The sequence below is a fragment of the Solanum dulcamara genome, chromosome 8 (assembly GCF_947179165.1).
Source record: "Solanum dulcamara chromosome 8, daSolDulc1.2, whole genome shotgun sequence".
Taxonomy (NCBI): domain Eukaryota; kingdom Viridiplantae; phylum Streptophyta; class Magnoliopsida; order Solanales; family Solanaceae; genus Solanum; species Solanum dulcamara.
In genome coordinates, this window is record NC_077244.1 from 73,521,216 (window position 1) to 73,543,527 (window position 22,312).

General features: G+C 35.6%; 3 protein-coding genes across 5 annotated transcripts; 2 read left to right on the plus strand and 1 right to left on the minus strand.

Annotated features, from left to right (window-relative positions):
- The first annotated feature begins 556 nt into the window (after positions 1-556).
- LOC129898717 (protein farnesyltransferase/geranylgeranyltransferase type-1 subunit alpha) lies at positions 557-6,162 on the plus strand. Of its 2 annotated transcripts, XM_055973362.1 has the most exons (6): positions 557-910; positions 1,577-1,686; positions 1,779-1,832; positions 3,940-4,060; positions 4,938-5,033; positions 5,518-6,162. In XM_055973362.1, the coding sequence occupies exons 1-6, from the start codon at positions 674-676 to the stop codon at positions 5,998-6,000; spliced, it is 1,101 nt and encodes a 366-aa protein (XP_055829337.1). In that variant the 5' UTR covers positions 557-673; the 3' UTR covers positions 6,001-6,162. The 2 variants fall into 2 exon arrangements, with proteins under 2 accessions (XP_055829337.1, XP_055829339.1); XM_055973364.1 differs by lacking the exon at positions 1,779-1,832 and having other exon boundaries at positions 559-910.
- A 416-nt stretch (positions 6,163-6,578) lies between these two features.
- On the minus strand, positions 6,579-14,674 carry LOC129898716 (endonuclease III homolog 1, chloroplastic-like). Of its 2 annotated transcripts, XM_055973360.1 has the most exons (12): positions 14,352-14,674; positions 14,070-14,191; positions 13,601-13,664; positions 12,219-12,278; positions 10,764-10,912; positions 9,404-9,470; positions 8,858-8,949; positions 8,555-8,692; positions 8,377-8,481; positions 7,917-7,979; positions 7,581-7,664; positions 6,579-7,052 (listed from the first exon to the last, which is right to left on the minus strand). In XM_055973360.1, the coding sequence occupies exons 1-12, from the start codon at positions 14,482-14,484 to the stop codon at positions 6,930-6,932; spliced, it is 1,200 nt and encodes a 399-aa protein (XP_055829335.1). In that variant the 5' UTR covers positions 14,485-14,674; the 3' UTR covers positions 6,579-6,929. The 2 variants fall into 2 exon arrangements, with proteins under 2 accessions (XP_055829335.1, XP_055829336.1); XM_055973361.1 differs by lacking the exon at positions 7,917-7,979 and having other exon boundaries at positions 14,352-14,671.
- A 642-nt stretch (positions 14,675-15,316) lies between these two features.
- LOC129901235 (gamma-secretase subunit APH1-like) lies at positions 15,317-22,301 on the plus strand. The gene is made up of 6 exons (XM_055976364.1): positions 15,317-15,558; positions 16,188-16,343; positions 17,674-17,759; positions 19,475-19,600; positions 20,284-20,411; positions 21,968-22,301. The coding sequence occupies exons 1-6, from the start codon at positions 15,446-15,448 to the stop codon at positions 22,112-22,114; spliced, it is 756 nt and encodes a 251-aa protein (XP_055832339.1). The 5' UTR covers positions 15,317-15,445; the 3' UTR covers positions 22,115-22,301.
- Positions 22,302-22,312: the final 11 nt, after the last annotated feature.

A 22,312-nucleotide genomic window follows, 5' to 3' on the forward strand; every position in this document is an offset into this window, starting at 1 on the left:
CAATAAATAGTTAGGTTTATTTGAATGAATTTATTTTAATTAATTTATAAAAATAACTTATAAGTCAAAAAAACAATATTGATCTGCACCTAATTTTTTATTTTAACTTATAAATATTTTTCAACTTATAATCTGTTTAAAAATAAATGAATCCAAACTTGCTATTATATGCCAATGGAAACGGGGTGTTAGAGTTACTTTTTAGAGCCCGTTTGGATTAGTTTTAAGTTAGTCAAAATCAACTTAAAGTCCCTTTTCAGCTTTTGGACGTGTTTGCCTAATGCTAACTTTAAGCCAAAAATTTCTTAAAGTCAGTCAAAAATAAAAAGTTAGGATTCCTAATTTTTTTTTCCTAAGTGCTTAAAGTCATTTTCTTTGACCATAGAAATTACTTTTATATCCCTTATATTTTAACTAAATTCCCAAACTACCCTTTTTATTCTTTTAACCCTAAACTTCACATAATTTTCCTCATTTAAGCACTTTTATCCAAACACTCAACTACTTATTTATAAAAATAACTTTCAGCACTTTAAAATTCTAAAAACACTTACCCATCCAAACGGGCTCTTAATTGAAACACATTATTCTGTTCCTGCTAACTCTGCCAGCCAATTCCAGTATTGAACTACTGCAGGTAGTTTTCCGATCGGATCCCGGAGCCGAGTAGCAAATGGACTCTGATGAAGAGGTGAGAACGCGAATTCCATTCAAGGATAGGCCCGATTGGGCCGATGTAAAGCCCGTTCCGCAAGACGACGGGCCCTGCCCAGTGGCTCCCATAGCCTACACGGAAGACTTCTCTGAAACCATGGACTATTTCCGGGCAATCTACATAGCCGACGAGCGATCTCCACGCGCCCTCCATCTTACTGCTGAAGCTATTCAGCTAAACCCTGGAAATTACACTGTAAGTCTGTAACTGTGTTTGCATCTTCTTCTTTTTTCTCCAAAACTGCAATTACCTCTTTCAATCCTCTCATTTTCGTTTCCTTAATGCAGTATTTTGGTATATAATTGGAATTTTCGTGTATTCAAATGGAAAAATTGTACAGTTGGTGTAGAGTTCTAATTTGAGCTTAAAATGGAAGTTTGTGAGATAATAGGATTGGAATCCGTGTACTTCATTGATGCTCCACGAAGCTTTAACTGTATATCTAAGTCAATCTATACCTTTTTCTTTCACACACACACACACACACACACACACACACACAAACTATGTATGGACGCTCTTAGTGAGACACATGCATTTAGGGTTCGAGCCAGGAGCTGTTGTTCTTTGGGTTCTCTATATTAGTTTTTTCACATATACGTGTAAAGGCACAAATATATGGTGCACACTAGTGACATACATATAATGGTTCAGGCTCGAAGCTGTGGGTTATGCAGGATTCACAGTGGACCTGGCACTGATTTAAACTCCTAAATTTCATCTGTCTATATTTAACTGTGAAGCTTAATTTGGATGAACCCTTTGCTTGTCTTGGGGCATGGAGGTCGGAGGAGGGCTAGGATGTTTTGTAGACTAATTGTACTACAAATTTGTTAGTTAATGGTTAACTTTCATGTTTAGGTATGGCAATTCAGGCGTGTTGTCCTGGAGGCATTGGGTATTGATTTACAGGAAGAATTGAAGTTTGTTGATCGCATTGCTGGGGAGAACACAAAAAATTATCAAATTTGGTAAGTTAAAAATTCCACGCGGGTCCCTACTTAAGTAAAGGTGATGTAATGTAAATACGTTGTTGACAAGTGACTGATATCACCATTCCAAGGCTAATGGATATCACATGGAGGAACTGCTTTAAGCTGATGGGATTAGACAGTAGGTGAGCTTTCAACAATCAGATATACCATCATAACATATAAAAATCGATATGCAGAGACACTTGATTACTGAGTTCTGATTATCCATCATGTTCTAGAGGGGGGGGGGGGATCATGGCTTGGTGGTTAATTGGCCAGTTTAAGTTAGTGCCCTGTAAGTACATTCTTTTAGAAATGAAAATTAATGGTTCTAGCACAAGAGTGAATGGTCTTCTTTGGGTTGCGAGACAAGGTGATGCATCCACCTTTTCTATGAGATGTGCTTGTTTCAAAGAAATTGCAGATCTTTATGAAACATAGCTGATTTATATTCTTGGAGTAAATAAGGTTTTTAATAAACAATCACTGGAGAAATATCACTGTGTAAACTGTTTTCCGCACAAGTTGTCAGCATGGGAAGCCCAAATTTTATAGATAACCATTGGGACTGGGAAAGCTCATTGACAAGGAAATCTTGGTTATCAAAGATTATTAAACTCACTCATCTTGCAATGGGTCTCAGGTTCTTGAATGCTGTAACCCTTGAGTTAGTACACTGCCTTGGCATCACTTGAAACTTTATTGAATAGTGATTATGAGTAAATGTATGGATTCTTTCGGTGGGTGTTAAAATTCACAGCTGGGCCCTGGCTATACCATTTTAACAGATTTTTCGATGAGATGACATGAATAATCATAACCTAGGATTTTTGTTCAATAAGCCATCTTCCTTCCCACTAGGGACATATAATCTATGCCAAACTTCCTGAATTTTTTCTTGCCCAGCAGTTTATATAATCAAGAGAAAGGGTTTTAAGGTTGTAAAGTATTGCTCCACCTATATTCCTTAGTGACATCAAGATACTAACAAGGTATTAAGGTGTTGCAAAGATGATAATTCTTTGTTTGAATTTCTTGGCTATACATAATTTTGACTTGGGGAAAGCAGAAAATGTGTTATTAGTCTCAACAAAAATGTGTGACATTTAATAATATGCATAGACGAGTTTCCCCTATCCCCTTACCATCACCATGTTCAATCGTTTTTACTGTGTGTGTTTAGAATGATCCCGTTTGGCGCGGAACAAATTCAAAGTAGTTGTTATAAGCATTATGGAATGTTCTATAAATAAGCAATTCTGTGTTTGGATAGAAGTGTTGAATTCGATAGTAAGCAGTTACTGTGTTTGGTAAAAAGTGTGGATAATCACTCTTTTTGTCAAAAAGACTAGAATATCCTTAAAGTTATATACCAAAAAAAATTCTACAAGGAGAATGACGAATAATGGAAATGGGATGGAGAGAGAGTTAAAGGTTTTTGTTTCAAAAAATGTATTACAAGCATTATAAAAAATATTAGGGATAAAATAATATAAACTTGGTAAATAGAAGTGCTTATATAAGCTGATAAGTCGCAAGTTGGGAGTTCAACTTATGATATTTGGTCGATGTTGGTTTATAAATACTTGCAGATAAGACAAAAGGTGCTTATAAGCTGGGTTGAACGCATTATAAGATTATTCAAACACCCTCAATATCCTTTAAAGATAAGTAGAAAGTGAGAGTTTTTGCTTGTTCCATTGTGCTTGGATGAAATGACCATTCTTTGGCAGCTTTGGATGCTAAGCTGAACGGGGTCTAAGCTATCATGCTTGGCTTGACCTTGACTTACTATTCTAGCTCTTAATATGGTTTCGCTTGGTCAGCCAACCAAGGCTCATAATTGTATTTCTTCTCAAAAGCTAAACCTTGAGTTTAAATTTGTTCTTTGTTTTTTTAAATATATTTTTAAAGTTAATTTGTGAAAAGTACCATTCTCCCGTGTTGATTGTCTTTTTCAATTTTAAAATGGCCCACATGTTTTTCACTTTTGTAACAAATTCTTGTGACCTATGTACACTTGCATGTTGTCCATGTCTCAATATTTGCTAGGTGTTTTATAGCCTATGACTTTCTTTTACTCTTTTCAGTACCTATGTGTCTGCATATTATACTTGACTCCATTATACCTTGACAGAAAAAGGGAAGTTTTTCCTCCATAAGTTATTCTTTATCTGTTGAATTCTTTATTTGTATTTAATTGTAAATATGGGTACGATAGTCGGAATTCTTCATTGTAGAAATTTACAGGCATCATAGACGGTGGCTTGCTGAGAAGCTGGGAGCTGATGCTGTGACAAATGAGCTGGAATTCACCAAGAAAATATTTTCTCAGGATGCAAAGAATTATCATGCCTGGTCCCATAGGCAGGTTGTCTTTCTGTCCCTATTTTTTGTTTCGAAAAAGTAATGACATTGCCTGTTTGGAAAAGCTCTTTTGCATGAGTCGTGTTTCATGGTACTAAAATCATGTTTTAGATTACAAGTTCATGAATTAAGTTTTGATTTGGGAGTAGAACTAGTTTTCTTGTGTTAAGTTCCTTATTTCCTTTACCCAAGGGTGTGGCCTAAACCTTGGTGATGCAGTTCTCAGGTACTAATACCTTTGTTGGTGGGAGGTAGCAGGTACCCCAATGGAATTGTCAAGCTGCAATTGTCAAGCTGCATGCAAGCTGGCCCAAACATTATTGTTATTAAAAATAGAAAAAAATCCTAATTTCCTTTTCCGAGTTACTTACCAAATCACTATCGTTGCTTTGACAATTAGCATATCAGTTTGCCAGCTATATATGTTGAGTAGTGTTACTATCTTCAAGAGCCAGAAGTGGCTGCCTCGGTGCTTGCATTGTAGTGTCGCTTAAACGAGACGAAGCGGTTAGGCCTGCGCTGTACATAGCTCATTGTTTAAGCACTTTACGTGAGCGCTTTACAACACCTATAAAAGCATAAACAATAGGGATGTGCCCCGTCAAAATTTTACTTAATCTCCACTTGCGAGCTTGCTTCTTCAGTTACTATACAATTTCAAATATACCTCAACGTCCATTTCCAGTCAAACCAAGACGACAAAAGTTAGAAAGACACCCGGAGTAATTAGCTTTTATCTAGGAGAATCTTACAGCTCAGTGATCTAATCTGGCACCTACGAGAGATGATATTGGATCATGCCTTTTATAACATTGGACTAGTATTTGCTTCTTTATTTCATTAGCAAACCAGAATACTGATCTTTTTTCCTATTTATTCAGTGGGTCCTTCAAGCACTTGGCGGATGGGAAGATGAGCTTGCCTATTGTCAAAAACTCCTTGAAGATGATATTTACAACAATTCTGCTTGGAATCAGGTAATGATTGAGTTTTTTTAGTGAGAATGATAGTAAATGAGGTTACAGAGAGCGACAAGATGTCGTCAGCTAACAGAATCAAAAGGTATAACAAAGAGATCTTCAAACACGGAGCATCTGCCAATCCCTTTGGAGGTTTGTTAAAACTATGCCAGAAAACTATTGTGATGCCAAGAAATCTGGATGCCGAGTTCCGTTTGGAATACTTGTGATACCCACAAGCCAAATAGAGCACAGAATTGGATGCATAATATTCTTCTATAGAACTTTAACTTCTTCACTTGCCCCAAACCCCTGAAGGTTTAATGAGAGAGGACTTAAATAACATCAGCATTCGCTGAGATTTTCAAGTAGCTTACTTCTAACAAATGTCTTATGCTTGCCTCATAAAAAAAAGTTTTATGCTTATTGCTTTAAATTGTTGAAAGGGTAAAAATCCTTTGTGAAGGAAGTGTAGCTCCTAACTTTACTTCTTTTCTTGTAGAGATACTTTGTCGTAACACGATCACCTCTACTAGGGGGCCTAGCGGCAATGAGGGAATTGGAAGTGAATTACACAGTTCAAGCCATCAGGGCTAGTCCAGAGAATGAAAGTCCTTGGAGGTATCTTCGTGGTCTTTACAAGAATGATACACAATCTCTAGTTGAGGATTCTCAAGTAGCATCAGTGCTTTTGGACGTCTTAACCTCCCAAAATAGTCATGTGCATGCTCTGAGTTTCTTGTTGGATCTTCTTTGTCATGGTTTTGAACCAAGCCAAGAATTGAAAAGTGCAGTAGATGTTCTTACTCCACAGTCATGCTCACCAGATTTTGAACTGACAGAGAGAATTTGTTCCATATTGGAACATGCTGATCCAATGAGAGTAAAATATTGGAATTGGCGCAAAAGCACAGTTCGGGTTCAATCAGCTGAGTGTCAGAATACAGATAGGTTGGCTAATTTGAGATGCAAGAATGACTTGTGAGAATATTGTACTGATGTTGTACGAATATACATACTTGTGAGAATATTGTGCTTCTCAAAAGAGATCACTGTCGTGACTTTTTGTACTGCCTTGAGTTTTGGCGCTGCTATGTTTCGTAAGTTTGGATTTGGATGCATAGCTTATTGATACTTTTGGTGACTTGAGAGACTTAAAATACTGGAGGGGGGCTGGTAACGTGTAGTTTACTACTACCTTCCATGTCGAGTTAGATCTTGAAAATTTTAGTAGGTGTACTTTATGAAGCATACATTAATGTGGATAGAGTTGTATTCTCCATCTTTACCAAAATAAAAAAAATAAAAAACTGAAGGTGGAAGAATACAACTCATCTCTATATAGGCTAAATTTTAGTTGAAACAACTTGAAAAGTTTAGTAATTAATGCAAAGATATTCTAATAGGATATTAATCAAAATATAACTTATGGGCCTCATCAAAGTTCTCTAATTTAGCCCTTCATACTCATCCTCCAGGCCTCCACAACAGAAAAAAGAAAATGAAATGCTTGGTCATGTGCATGCTCTGAGTTGACAAAGCAAATAGCATCAATCCAAAATATAGATAGCATGATATAACTTTCCCTTGATATGAAACCAAAACATGATCTTACTCCCTCCATGGATTGTAGGATAGTGAAGAGAACTGTACAAAATGTATCTAATTTTACAATATGTACTTTGCCAGTTTTTCATCTTCTCCACATCCTCCCACCAAACAAAACCGATGGATTTTTCTTTCCAGACCATCAAAAAGAAAGAAGCAGCATGGCCGTATATATGGCTGATACAAAATATGAGCTAAGAGCACAAAATTCGCTTATCGCTCAAAGTCAAAAATGACAATGTTATGGGAGAAATGACTGAGAAAACTGTGCCCTCACTGCAAAACTTGTTGAAAGGCCATCAAATGTCACTTTTTGGGTGTGGAAGATGGACTTGCCGCTTCTTTGAATGCGGATGGGCAGAGATCACTTACTGTACAGATTGCACAACGTGGTCTCAAAGGAGTACAAATGGTCTGACCAAACCCAACCTGTTTTTAAAATCAATGAAACCAAGTAAACTAAGCAATTAAACAAAAAGTGATTCACAGGGGAACATAAAAACAAACGGTTCAATATGTAGAAGCTAATAGTGTACTTCAGTGCAACCGTCTTAATATTCTTCTTGATTAAGATGCTGAAAAGTTTCAAGAAAGAAGAGATTCTTGAGATGGTCAGTTTCTCAAGATCGCACCAGCGTGAAACCAATTCAAGTAAACATGTTCAGCCTTTTGAGCTTTTAAAGATATGTTCCCTTGTCAGATATGTCGTTCCATGCTTTATGGAGCAGCACCTTTGTTTTTCCCCCCACCAAAGAATTTACAATGTGCACCTACGTTGATGGATTCTATAACTACATATCATGATCAGACACTGCAGAATTCATGCATAATTCTTTTTGCAGATTATGGATGCCTCTTGCTGATATAAGATAAAAAGAATCATTCAAGAATGTCTACCAGTTTTGAATACAAGTAGCTATACTTTACGTATGCAAGAAAAGTAGATCAGAGACATACCAAGAGAGGATTGATTGGCACCCATTCTTCCTTCGGAAGCCAAAGTTGCAAGGACTCCCTAGTCTCCTCGGGGGTTCTTGTTTTCTAACAAGAGCAAAGTAAGAAATCAAACGACGTAATGCATTGTGATAATTAGAGAATTTACAGATCCTAAGATACTGCAACTGTTTCTCAAATATATTGAATTCCTACACTACACCTAAATATGTTATTGTACCACAATTACTATTACCCAAAATGGTAAGAGAGTGCTCAATCAAAAAAACAACATACCCCAGTGTAATCTAACAAGTGGGGTTCTGGGAGGGTAGGATGTACTAAGACCTTAACCCCTACCTTTGTAGGATAGAGAGGTTGTTTCCGATAGACCCTTGGCTCAAACTCCACACCATAAGTCTGCTATTATAAAGGTAACCAATAATTATTTGAAAGCTAAAGCAAGGCAGAAGTTTAGAGTAGCTTCTATTTTCTTTTTTACCAAGGACTAAAATATATGTTATGCTTTCCTCAACAAATATGAATTTTAGTTTAAAATTAGAAAACAATAGCATCTAATCATATGAGAATCACACTCCTGACACATTAGATGTAGAGCCCATTTGGATTGACTTATAAGTTGCTTATAAGCTGGTTTCAGTTTTTTTGAATGTTTGACTGGCCAACTTAAAACCCATTTGTGCTTAAAATAAGCCTAAAAAAATAATTGGGTCTGTTTGGCTTAGCTTATCTAAAGCTGCTTATAAGCTGAAAAAGTCAAACAGGCACGTAGCCTCATTGTCATGGAAATCAAGAATACCTGCTTTGTTCCAGGACGTGATACCCATCCAAGCCGATTAGAAATACGATGCACATGAGTATCTACACATATCCCTTGAACGTTGTCCCATGCAACATTCATAACCTGAAGGAATAAATATCCAACTAGTTTACAAGTGAAAATGACAAGGAAATAGAGAAAAACATAACTTCCTTACTAGATGAGCCATCTTGGGACCAATTCCTGGGAGCAGAAGCAATTCTTCCAGAGAACTAGGGATGTCCCCTTTGTATTTTGATAGACAAATTTTTGCTACTTTTTTCAGGTTGCTAGCCTTTCGCGTGTAAAACCCCACCTGAAAGGGAAATGGTGTGCATATATCACCAATCAATGCTCAGAAAACTCTGAAACATGTTGATTAAAGGTGCTTAATGTTCTTAATTGTTTCTTGCATTTCAGCTGATCAGGGTCTAACAAAAACATTATAGCATGCAAGTAATTGGCATAAAAGAAGGCATACTGGATATATCAAACTCTTGATTGTTTCTTCATTTGCTGAGTCAATGGCATCTGCAGAAAGCAAGCCATTTTGAAGAAGACGCTGGATAGCTCCTGTTGATAATAAGTCCTCAATGAATACAAGTATAATAAAGGAATTCCATGCCAGATAACCAGGGCTTTACTTCTACCAAAACATGATGTAGTAATGAGAACACGTGATAATTTAGCACTTTCAACTCAAAAATCATGTATTTTATTTTTGGACATGAGTTCTGAGAGTTTTCAAGTTACAAATGAGCATTTGATAGAAAAATTCACCATATAAGGTCACGGGGATATCACCTTACAGGAATGCTAAAATTTAGAGGACAAAGACAATGACAACGACCAGATTTTGAATTTAAGATATAGTAATCAGTGGAATAAGAAGTATCTTAGACAGAATCAATTCGAAATGTTAGGCACAATATAACTAGGATTAGCAACTTCGAGTTGAAAAGCAAAATTGAGTACAGAATCAGTAAGAGAAATTTCAAATTAGAAGCTTAGCAACTTCAGAACTTACCATGATTAACTTGATCTTTGGTCTGGCTTGACAAGAGTGATGATACAAGGACTGCAAATCTTCTTTCCTGATAAAAACATGAGGTGTCAAAATTAACAACAAAGTCAAGATGAAGCATCCAGAAGTCATCAATAATTCAAGAGTTATCCACCAAAGGGTCAGCAAGGAATACAACCTGTCAAACCTGAATGGATGTAATACCCATTCACAATCAACAACTAGAAGAACTGTCAAAAACATCTAAGCATACAACAACAACAACCCAGTGAAATCCCACAACATGGGGTCTGGGGAGGGTAGAATGTACGCAGACCTTACTCCTACCAAGGTAGGACGGCTGTTTCCTGGAGACCCTCGGCTCAGTAAAAGCATAAATGCATAAAAAAATGTTAGATAAGAATAGAAAATTAAAAGCTTTATGAGAAAAACAACAAACAAATAACGAATAAATGACAAATAAATACAAATAAATAAAGACTAATAACAAATAACGATTAAATAAATAATGAAAGCGTCACAGGTAAAAAAAAAAAAAAAAAAAAAAAAAAAAAAAAACATCTAAGCATCTTCAACTGAAAAATAGTTTGATTATAATACCTTCCTAAACTAGGCAACACTGAATTAGTAGGATATTAGTTGAAGACCTTGTATGTTTCGCTGAATTTCTTTCACCACAACTGTTTTTGCCTTTCCTGCGGTTAAATATTACCTTTTATGGAGTAATAAACATGGATAATCCTCTAGATTGCTGAAATTATGCACCTCCCAGCTTAGGGAGATACACTACTGACAACACTCCTTCAATTTAGTTCCATGGTATATGTGACCCATGAAGTTTTGGAAGTAGTTAGTCAAAAGGAGGCCAGAGGTTGCTAATGTCACATGAAAGAAAGGCTCAAATCTACCCTTCCCGATGCAACTTCCTTTTTTCTCTTTTCCATGTCCTTTTCGTCCTTATCTCTAGAGAGTAACATTGTTTCTATACTCATTGGAGGTGTAAAGTGTAAACATTGTTTCTTCTCTTGAGTTAACATTTTGATCTGTAGTAATCACATCCAACCCTAAGTGAGTTGTTTAAGGGTCTGGGAGTCATTCTAGAACTTTCTTTCTTTATTAACAATCTTTTTCATTTTTTTTAAGAAATATTGTGAAGTGTTCACAGCTTTCCGCCGGAAACTTGTCCCTTTTCCCTCCTCAAGCCATTACTTAATCCTTGCTGACACTGGAAGCTTTCTTACCCAGCAATTACCTACTCTTTTCACTCTCAAACCCCACAGATTTGAGTCCTGAAATTTGTCCCACCATCATAGATATGCTTTTGAGTTCAATTAGTGCAAAAATAAAAATAAAAAATCATCACCTTGGCAGGAAGTGAACTCCCAGCTTTCTCACAACCCATAGAGTCTACAGGTGCATCTTCTGCGGATCTCATCTTGCGGATTCCTTCAAGGACTTTTTCCCAGTTTGAAGGTGGTTGTAGTGGATCAGATAGACTGAAGCCTTTGATTTCTGTCCTTTAACAGACCTTAGCTTAGTGATATGGTTAAACAAAACAAAGGGCCCACTGGCTCAACATAATGTTGAGTTCCACACAAAGGTGCTTCAAGTCCTCTTTATTTCAAACTAACAACGGTAAGATATAAACCAAAAAGAAACCTCGGTATTAGCAAACCACAGCAAGATAATAACAGAATTCTTTTACTCAGAAAGAGTGGTGGAAGATGGTTCCAGCTTGCATATGGTGGACAATTTGGAAAGAGAGGAATGCAAGATGTTTTGAAGGCAAGAGCAGTTCAATCCAGAAGATCAAGGGTTCTTAAATTATCTTTTTTTATTTTTGGTGTAAAGAACAGTTAATAGATGATGCAGAACCATTACTAGACTTTTTGGTCTCTTTGTAAGTTTTTGTCAAGGGCTGTAATTTTAGATATGATATACCATCCCTTTTTTGGGTTGCTGATGAATATAACATGTTAACATCTTTTAAAAAAGAAAAACAGAATTTTATAAAAGCATCAAATAAATCTCATTAATTCAAGACAAAGGCTAATTCTCTAGTCACCTAAGAGTGTCTAGAAAGATGAACTGAAGCAAAGAACTCTTCCCCTTTTCTTCTTCATTCACTTTGGCAGTACAAAAATTACAATCACACATTATTAACGTGTCAATTGAGGACTTAAATTCCGAATAATTGAAGTAATGAAACCAATGACTGACACAATTGCTTATCCAACGAATTGGACTCTTCCACTGAAAATTATAGCCATAGACCAGCAGATTTGTCAAGCTAGTTGGCAGAGAAATAGTTTTGCGGTTTTAACTATCCAGACTTAAGCTTTTGATCTACTAGACAGCCATTTGAAGAATCTATATACATGTCTAGTTGGGTTTTCAAAGCTTAATCAATTTGTGAGTATTGTTTCAAGAGAAGTAGATTAAATTTAGGTTGATAGTTTGTGAATGTGATATTAGGTTAGAGGTAAGATCTGTTTGAATTTTTTATCCTAGAGATGGAGGTTTGTTACATCCAGAAAAAAAAAACTCTGCAGTGACACGAAGGAAAGAAAATTTGAGATAGACTAGTACGATCTTTCGAACCTTTGATTAAGAAGAAAAAAGATATCTTGCAGGTTTAATACTTATCCCTTAGGTGACAAGTTTGTTCCTTTTCTTTAAGTTCATATTCACATTACCGCCTAAATCCTATTTGCACAATTCTTGGCAGTTAAATCAACATCTCTTTCCCATGTATCCATAGCTATATATTTTCCAACTTCAGAAACAATAATGAGAACCTCCAGATTACCTCATTTACCTGTTTGCGTCAACTGGGATAGGGCTTGTTCTCCTGACAAATGCACAGTTTTGGAAGGTGCTGCACAAAGTAAAAAATGATTGGCAAAATGGATGAAGAACAAGGAAATTAGGAAGTCCAAATGCAGATGGACAGGAACGTAAAATAGCAGAGCTGCAAAGGTGACTGAAAGCTTGTAACTGTGACAGAGTTCTATACCATTCAAGCATCATAAAAACATGAAAGAGAAATGGCAATAACATAGAAGACTCTACCTTCTTTCTAACCCTATCATATAAAAAAAAGGCCTTCACTTGCTGACAAAACAAGTGCTTATACTTTCATCACTTATTTTTCTTTTTTTGAGTAGGCATGCACACATTTTATATCTTAGAAATTAGTTAGTCAACAAATGATCAGTATTTTTAAGGCTGTCATGGCATTAGATGTGCCATTAGAAAGTCACAGATATAGATCTTCAATTACTAATAAGCCTTTGATTAAATGATTTGCAAACAATGGGTCGTGTACTTCCTCTCTTTTACACAACATAGTTTCTACATGCCTTAATCATACGCTTTTCCTTTCCTTTCATATAACCTTGGTTAATACACAAGGAAGTCAAAGTGATTAGTTAGGTTCCTCGTGACTAATGCTTCAATGTAAAAATAACAGACATATGACGGGTTGTAAGGACTCCATCACATCTACTACTTCAATTAGTCATCTCCTATCACTTTGCTGTTTCTCCATTGATATCTTTTCTAAATTATCCTTCTTTGATTTGCAAAAGTTAGTTCAAGTCAAGTCATGCAATATTTTGGGTCTCACTAACTCAATCTTGAAGGAAATTTTCTTCTTGAGTCAATAAACGAATACCTATGCTAACATTTTTTTAGCACTAGATAACTACAGAACTTGGATATTCTGTATTTTCCCTTTTTTTTTCAACAATCACTTTATCTAATTAAAGTTCTTCATGAAGTTGTATGTTTTTAGTCTTGTGCTTGGATAAAAACTTCTACAAAAATCATGTTTAAACTTCATCTAATCATGCAAAAGTTTTGATCCAATCGCATTCATTCATTTAATCACAAACTATAGCACTGATTGTCAAATTTATTGTATGTGTGCCCCGTAGAATGGGGTTAGGCAAGAATATTAAGTCCAGAAATAATCAAGCTTAACAAGGTAAAAGGTGCTACTTTCCAGGCACAAGGATACAAGCAGCAAGTTAATAAAGGTTAGCAAGCTACTAAAATAGCAAAGTTTGTTGGTCATTGCCCTTGTCAGCTTGGCAAATAATATTGTGCTTTTGATTAGGGACCGCTAGGCAAACTATTGTCAATGTATTGATGGTGATAAGAATAGTTATGGAGTCAAAATGAAGATCTGAGACTTACTTGACTGGGAATGTGTAACGCCCTTCGAATAGGAAAATTCCTCTATATCAGGCAGTCTAACAAACTGCAAAAGCCAAAAAAAAGATCAGAAAATTCTCTTTCCTTTTGTGTCACTGAAAAGCCAAATGATCAAATTACCTTAAAGAACTCAAATGATCAAAGCAAAGAAGTATCTTGAGTTGATTAAGATTTTAATCAGTTCGTTAGATGCATTATCAGACAATGAATTTGGATGCTAAAAGTTCTGAAAGTCTATTCCCTCTGTAAATACACTTAAATACAGGGGATCTTCACACAAATAGCCAGGAAGATTTACTGCTTATTCTAGCCAGTACACACATCTTATAGAATTACACACGAGTATACACATATTATGCATGGATTCTACACATATATTATACATCTACTGCCTATTTTAAGTTTACAACCATTTCAAGCCAAAAGTAATAAAGATGTAGGACTATCATACTTTCTTGCCAGAAGATTCTTCCTTGACCTCTTTGGCTATGACTTCCACAGTATTTTTAACTCTCTTTTTCCGGATGAAAACACGAAGTTCAGGAACGGAGCTTCCACCTGAGCCATCAGAACCTGAACATAAAACTTCAATATTACTGAAAAAATTTCAACAATGGCTGAAATCCCCCACCCCCACCCCCTCAAAAAAGTTACCCCTTTTTATTATTCAATGCATACGTGCAACAGCTTTAAAGAAGTAATTCAAAAATAGCTTCTTTATTATTTGTCTGACCTGGGTTTTTCTGAGAAGGGGTTTCTTGGTTAAGGGAACTTCGAGTTCTTCGCATTTTGGCGGAGGAAATGGTTTGAATTGGAAGTGGGATTGAGGGAAGAAGCGCAGTGTTTCTGAGAAGAGAGGGGGACATTTTGATTAAAACCAAACCATACTTTCGTTTCTTGATTCTTGGACTCTGCTCCAAATATTAAAAAAAAAGAAGCTCAATGTTAAATACCTTAATTATTGGTTAATTTAGTTAAATAATAAATACCTTAATTGACATCTAAATTGTTAAGATAGTAAGAGAGAGACAAAACAAAGTCATGTCAAGTATCATGAACAATGAAATTTCAATGGGTGAAAGATAAAACAAACTAGTTAGTTTTAATCTATAATATAAATACAAAAGTATAGTTAATGGGGTGCAAATATAGCTTATTTTTAAACTAAAGAGAAAAATATAATATTTTCCTATTATGTAAATTAGTAATCTAAAATAATAAAAATAAAGAGTAGTGTATATAAGTTAAACTACAATACCTAGATATATAAATTTATTATTATTCATATATATATAAATGAATTAAGAGAAAATGATCAAAATGGTAGCGATGTGTTGGAGTTATTTTGTTTTAGTTGATGGATTAATAGATCTTAAAGTATGTAACAAAGTGATTACTCCAAAATGTAACATAAATTTGACAAAAAGATTGATAAATATTAGAATGTTAGAGCAAATTGTTCACTTTTATACCTACTTTAGAATGTTAGTGATTTATAAGTTGTATTTAATTTTTTTGAGTGACTAATTTAAAATTATTTTATATTTAAAATAAGCTTTAATAAATAATTGAGTTTATTTAAATAAATTTATTTTAAATAACTTATAATTTGAAAACTGTATATAATTCTTTTTTAAAATAAGCAAGTGATATATCAAGGGCCAAAATAATGCAACTTCAATACATCAGGGATCATTTCGATCATTCTTCTTTTAGAATTTTCGAAACATTGACCCCTCAAAGTTTCTGTTTTTTCAAAGTGTCCACTCCCTTTGTTCTTCTTCTTGATTGCCAAACTTGCTGCGGAGTAAGGAAGCAGCTAAAGCCATGACAGTAGCAGCAGGATTTGGATACGCTTTGTTAGCTCTTGGCCCTTCTCTCTCCCTCTTCATTGCTCTTATCTCTAAAAAACCCTTCTTGATTCTCACACTTCTTTCAAGGTAAACTTCCAATTCACGGTTACTTTTTTCGAAAATTTCTTCAAATTCACAAAAAAATCCATCTGATTACAGTTATTGAAAAATTGGGTGCTTATAGTTTATTTATTTGTGGCAAGTTTGGTGGTTTTTTTTTCTTTGATGGGTGTGACTTGGTCATTATAAAATGGGGGCATATTGTTGTCATTTATTACTTAAAGATTGTATTTTTTGGTTACTGGGTTTGATTGGTTTGTTTCACGTGAGTTGAGGATTTATCGGAAACAATCTTTCTACTTTCAAAAGGTAGGTAGGGGCAACGCTGTGTATACGCTAACCTCCCCAGAGCCCACTTGTGAGATTACACTAGGTATGTTGTTGTTGGATGTGATTGGTTTATGGTAAATGCTGACATATAGTTGTCATTCTTTGTTCATTTGATTATAGTAGGAAACCCCTTTGTTGCTCAATAACTTTACTAAAGGTGACTATATGAACTACTACTGTTGTTACATTTTCATCATAATGTTTTCTTCTGCTGTAATCAGCTTGGTGTTTGTCAATCATGCTGTGGTTTGTGTTGCGTTGTACTAGTATAGTCAACTTATGATTGTTCTATGTGTGTAATTTTTTCTTTCTTTCTACTTTGCAAGTACATTGGTATGGCTTATGAGTCTGATAGTAATGTCAGCACTTTGGAGGGCTTTCCTTCCACTGAAAACCACAGCATGGTGGCCATATACAATCCTCATACTCACTTCTGTTGGTTTCCAAGAAGGGCTTCGTATTCTCTTCTGGAAAGTTTACAAGTAAGTCGGCCCACAACTAATGTCGTGTGTACACTTTTCTGTTTGCATTGGTTGAAACAGTTATAACTGAGTGAAATTCACAGATGATATAGATATCACTATAACCAATTAGTTTATTTGCAGAAAATTTGTGTGAAGAGTAGATATGGAAAATAAAATAAAGATGACTTGACCTCTTTTGAATTACTTGTTGATTTCCCAAAAAAATTGGAGTTTTCATACACATGATTTTTTTCCAAAGTATACGCATGATTGATATGCTACGAAAATGTAAAGGGTTTACATATGTGTTGAACTCAATACAATTTCCAGTGAAATAGATTATCAAAGTGACTCTTTCCTAATTATGTTATGAAAATGTGAAGGACTCACATAGGTATTCAACTCATATAATTTCCAGGGCAAGAGGTCATCAAAGTGGTGCTCTCTAGATTATACTATGAAAATGTGAAGGGACGACTTGCATACGTATTAAACTCATAGAATTTCCAGTGCAAAATGTCATAAACGTGACGATCTCCAAAATTAGAGGCATTATTTATCCCCAACAGACCTTGTGTTTTGCTACTACATGATTGTAGATACTTGCACGCAATTGCGCCAATTGACCACACAGAGAAAGCCAAGATGAGATATATCATTACTTTGATAATCATCTGAAGTAGCCTTTGACATATAGAGCCAATTCTCGTATTTCAACTAACATAGTTTCTCATGGAACTGCTTGGGTAAAGAGTATGTTGAAGCCAAATGAAGTAAATTACATGCACAAATGAATAAACATAGCTTTATTAAGATGTAAACATTCTTTTTCATGAGTAGTGGATAGTCTATGTTTCCTTGCTATACTATGCTGACTTGGTGTATAGCCACTTTTTTGATACCCTGCCGGCCCTTCTGTCTAGGATATATGTCGTGCTTTCCATGTTGGAAATGATGTGTGGTTACGAAAACTAGTATATGAGGAATGTAAATTTATTTATCAGATATATTGTGAAACTTATTTTTCTAATAAAAAGTTGGTAGAACATCCTATCTGCTTATATTTACCTGGACTAGACCTCAACAAGAAATCTATCCTTCTGCTCATTCCCTCTCTTCGTTGCCTTTTTTTTCTTCAGCAGAGCTCCTCTATTTGTTGCATCATTGCTTGACATGGTTTACATTTTTCATTTGAAAATTTGTTGCTGATTTTGCTTGGTTATAACTGTCACCTCAAAAGAATGGTTATGATTTGTTGCGAAGAGCTTTTATGACTTACAGTACCTTTATCCTGCTCTATATGTAGAATTTACCCTTAACTTTGTATTCCATGTTTGTGTTATGTCAGGAAGCTGGAGGATATATTGGACGCATTTGCTGACAGAGTCTCTAAACCTCGCCTCTTTATGACGGACAAGATGCAAATTGCTCTTGGTAGAATACTGAACATATTCACTACATGTCTTTTAAATTCTAGTATTTAGTCTTGATACTTTTTCCATCTCCCTGTAGAATTTTATTTGTTATAGTTTTCTTTTTTCACTAAGGTACCTTAATGGGGAGGCTAGGAAAAATGAGTGTGGAAGACTTTTCACAATGACCTGAAAACCCCTAGGGCCTAGCCTTAACCCAACCCAATAAGCGGGAAAATAAAAAAGTGGAAGCAGCTCGCCTACCCATTGGGAGTATACCTTTTTGTTGCAAAACATGTTACATTTTAGTTTCAGAGTATGCAACAGAGCAGCAAGCTCGTACTGAAGTGTGGACAATAGATAGAGAGAGAGAAGGAGAGCATGTGAGAGGCGAAAAGGACAAAAATTGGTCTAACAAAACAGCAATCCTTAGATCGAAAACAGGAAAAGAAGAGATGAGATCATATCCCATGGAATTAGTCGAGGTATGCAAAAGTTGGCCCGGATACCACGGTCATCAAAAAAAAAAAAAGAGATGAGATCGTAGAGAGAACATAGATACTTCCAGGGCTATGTACGACCATTGGAGCTACCATTGCATATTATTCATTGGCTGCTTCTAAGAGTTCACTGTTGACGACATATTTTAACATTAAAAATGAATATCATATAACTAAAGATACCATAGCACCATACAACTTCTAAACCCTCTTTTCAGCTCTGCACTTAATGAATTGATCTTCTCCAGTGGAAACAGAATTGAACAGGGAAATCCTAAGCATATTTAACGGAAACTAAAAAGGAACATGCGGATAACTGTTGCCTCACTTATGCAACTTTTAGATCTAATTGATTGACAAGTTGAGAATAATTTGGTAATAACTAAATAATCTTGATGGTTTCTGTTGTTATACAGATCAAAAGGATTCTAAAAATATCACGAAAACACTTCTGACTATAGGAAACTTGAAGATGCTGTTAGTTGCACTCTCTATATTGGACTGATGCAATTGAAGTTCTGTTCCACGATAGGCAGGGAAAGGAGGGACTTAGTAGCTGAAATTGATGTGCTGGTTTCATTTAACTAGTGTAAAATGGACCAAGAGACTGTCAGTTAGAAAGGAGTTGAAAGTTGAAGAAGGACAATAAGGCATTGGGTTATTGATAGAGGAAAGGCACGTTCAATAAGATTGGGATGGAAAAGGCTAACTTTTAGTGGTTGGCATGACTGTGAGGTTTAAGTTTTAACTGCTCTTTCTTTTTTCTGAAGGTTTAGATGTTTCTAATCTGACTGTTATATGAGCTACTTCTACTAGATGGTACAAATATCGGAGTGTGAAAATAAAAAGATAAAGTAGTTTTCTTTACAAACTACCCTTCAGTTTGCTCTAGATAAATAACCCTCTTTACCATTTAAACTGACAATTAGAGGTTCTATTAATTAGAATAAGCATTTTTAAGGGTCATTGTTATTCATTATGATTCTGAATCTGCCGAGACGACAAAATAGTGCTGCGCACCGTGATGCTATTTGCAAGTGGGTGCTTAATCTGGGGTACTATTACTGTTTGTACCCCTTTCCAGCTCCAAGTTGTTTCAACTTTCGAATATTATTTTGGTCTTCCCTTTTTTGGTGAAGGCAAATATGAATTACCTTTCTGCTATTAGATATCTAGTGTAGTTTCTGATATTCTTTCCGTTGATCTGTCTTTAATATCTGATATGTGTTGCATGCAGCTGGGGGTTTGGGACATGGTGTGGCTCATGCTGTGTTTTTTTGCCTTGGCCTTTTGACACCTGCATTTGGACCAGCGACATATTATGTAGAGAAATGCTCAAAGATACCCTTCTTTCTTGTTTCTGGTAAGGGAAGTCTTCTATTTCTATATGTGAAATATTTTGAGCACCAACCCAAAAATTTGAGGCAGTGAATGGAGTAACTTAGGACCATTATAAACTTCTTTCGATATCCTTAGGGACTATTGTAATCTTTAACACCAACACACACATGTGTAACCCAGTTATAGGGTATACACGTGGACTTGGACATTTTTTCATTTTATATTTCATATTTATTTTGTTTATTTTTGAAGTAGATTAAAGAGTGGACTTGTAGTAGAGAGAGAGTAGTCTCAACAAGTTGAAGAGTGGGCCTGGAGTACAGAGATAAAAAGAGAGTAGGCTCAACAGGCTAAAGAGTGGAAATGGAGTAGAGAGATAGAGAGAGTAGGCTCCTTAGGCTGAAGAGTCGATCAAGAGAAAAGTTAGTGACTCAATATGCTGTATTGGGAACGAGAAGTCTAGAGCTGTTTGATAGCCTAAGTTGAGATGTAAAAGCCTATAGAGATAAAAACAAGTAGAAATAAAGTGTGTGAGACAATGTGACAACGAGCTTACCTAAAATTTTCGGTTCCCTTTTCTTGGGGCTGCCACTACTGTTTAACTTAGAAATATAGTGTAAAGTGTAGTGTGCATTTCCATGGTGTTTTTTGATACCTATATGGTTATGCAGTCCTATAACACTATTTTGGCATTTTTAATTGCAGCAAATATAGCGCTTGCATTTGCTACGATCCACACTTTCTCCATGGTTATTGCGTTCAGTGGATATGAAGAAGGAAACAAAGTGGACCAGTGTTTTGCTCCTGTTGTTCACGTAATTGCTGGCATGTTGGTAAGTATCTAGATTGTCTGATTTCCATCTTGTCTACTTGTGTATATGAAATAGTACTTTTTAGATTGTTGTACTGCGTTTTAACTGGAAATACTGTTCAATTTACCAAAAAAGCTCTCTTGGTTTTGTCAATCTAGCTTCTACTTTCTGGGAGAAGTACTCAATTGAACATAATAAGTTCTGTACTCAAACATTTGAGAGGAATATATAGGTACAAAATCGTTTTTGTGTGCTCGTAAATTACAATAATCTCCAGTCAAAAAATTTCTTAAACCTTTTTGAATGACTTCTCTTTACATAAGGTAGCATCTACTAAGTGCTTACCAGTACAAATTAGAAAAGAGCATTGGACCTACATGAACCACCGGTGAGTGAAAAACCTTCCATGCTGATGCACCGCTCCCACCCACCCCGAAAGGAAAACTAAAGAAGATCAAATACCTGAATTTTTTTCAGGTTGAACATGATAGGTGGAATTTTTTTTATAACTGAGAAATCAAATCCGAATCCATGACATGCATCTAACTCACATATCACGTGTCATGCTCTAACCACTAAATCAAAGCCCTTGGGGCCATGATATGTGCAGAATGTTTAACTCATGATTTGTCCAATTCATTGAATCCATTGTTTGGAGTTTGAAGTAAAAATATGACACTAAATATTATGAACTTTCTTGATACCACCTTCATCCAGCAGATATAAGGTGCAGCTAGAACTCAGGCGTAAGAACTATAGCAGTAGCCTCGTGGCTGGATAATACAGATTAGGTGCAGAACTGCGAGATGATAGCAGCCTCCAGCTAGAAATGGAGAGAGATAGCTAGCAAAGTAAAGCTGAAGGGATTAATAGCTTTAGCTTCTTGGCATAGAAAACCAAGAAAGTCTGAGACTGTATACGTTATTTGAGGCTATTTAAGAGAAGCTTAGTGTTTTACTAATGAAACGTAGTGAAATGCTGCTACCCTTGGTAACCACATGATTGCGTATGCATACTTGAAGAGGGCACACTAAACCTGTAGAGAAAACCAACTACTGAACTGAATGATATTAGGGATCTGGTAACCAACACTTTCCTACATGAATCTGCTAATTGTTTAGCATGAGATCAATATCGAAGCAGATAATTCTAGCAATTGGTGTGGCTTCTGAATTTTTTCGGGTTAAAATGTCCATAGTCGATCATAACAGGTTATTTACATTCTTGGTTACTGAGAGTTGTAGTTTTTACATTTTTCATGTGCGAATATCTTTAGCAAGAGAGAATTCGAAACAGGAACTGCCATGACTGGCTCACTTTTCATATCCTGATTCCTCAGGTAGTACAAGATCTCCAAAAGAGGTCCATTTCTTCTTTTTTTTCCTCTTGAAATCAATCACTTGACCATACAATTCAATGTCAGTTACTGATTTTATTTAATGTACAGATGATCGAGTTTAATAATTACGCTGAACTTTGTAGATTTACTGTTTTGAAGAAAGAATTGAGCAATGTCGAGTGAATTTTGATTAAACGGCGTTTTGAGGATCACTCTTGCTAACCTGGTTTGTTTTCAGACACTGGCAAATCTTGCATTTGGAGGCTGCATGATTGGCATTCCACTTCTCTATTGTGTAGCAATTGTGACTTTGGTACATTGCGGAAAGACGGCATGGAGGAGATTGATAGAAAGCAGGGAAGGAAGCTTTAGCAATAGCCAGTAAGCAAGAAAGCGTTTGCTTTAGGCCTCCAAAATATTTCATACTGAAGTAGTGAAGTTTACGATTTTCTTTTGACGAAATACATACACAGACACTCAAACTTTGACGTAATTTTCATTTTAACACCAAATCTTTGCTTTGTACCTATTGAACACCTAATATTGCAAAAAAAATAAATGTTTTTATTCAACACTCCCAGCT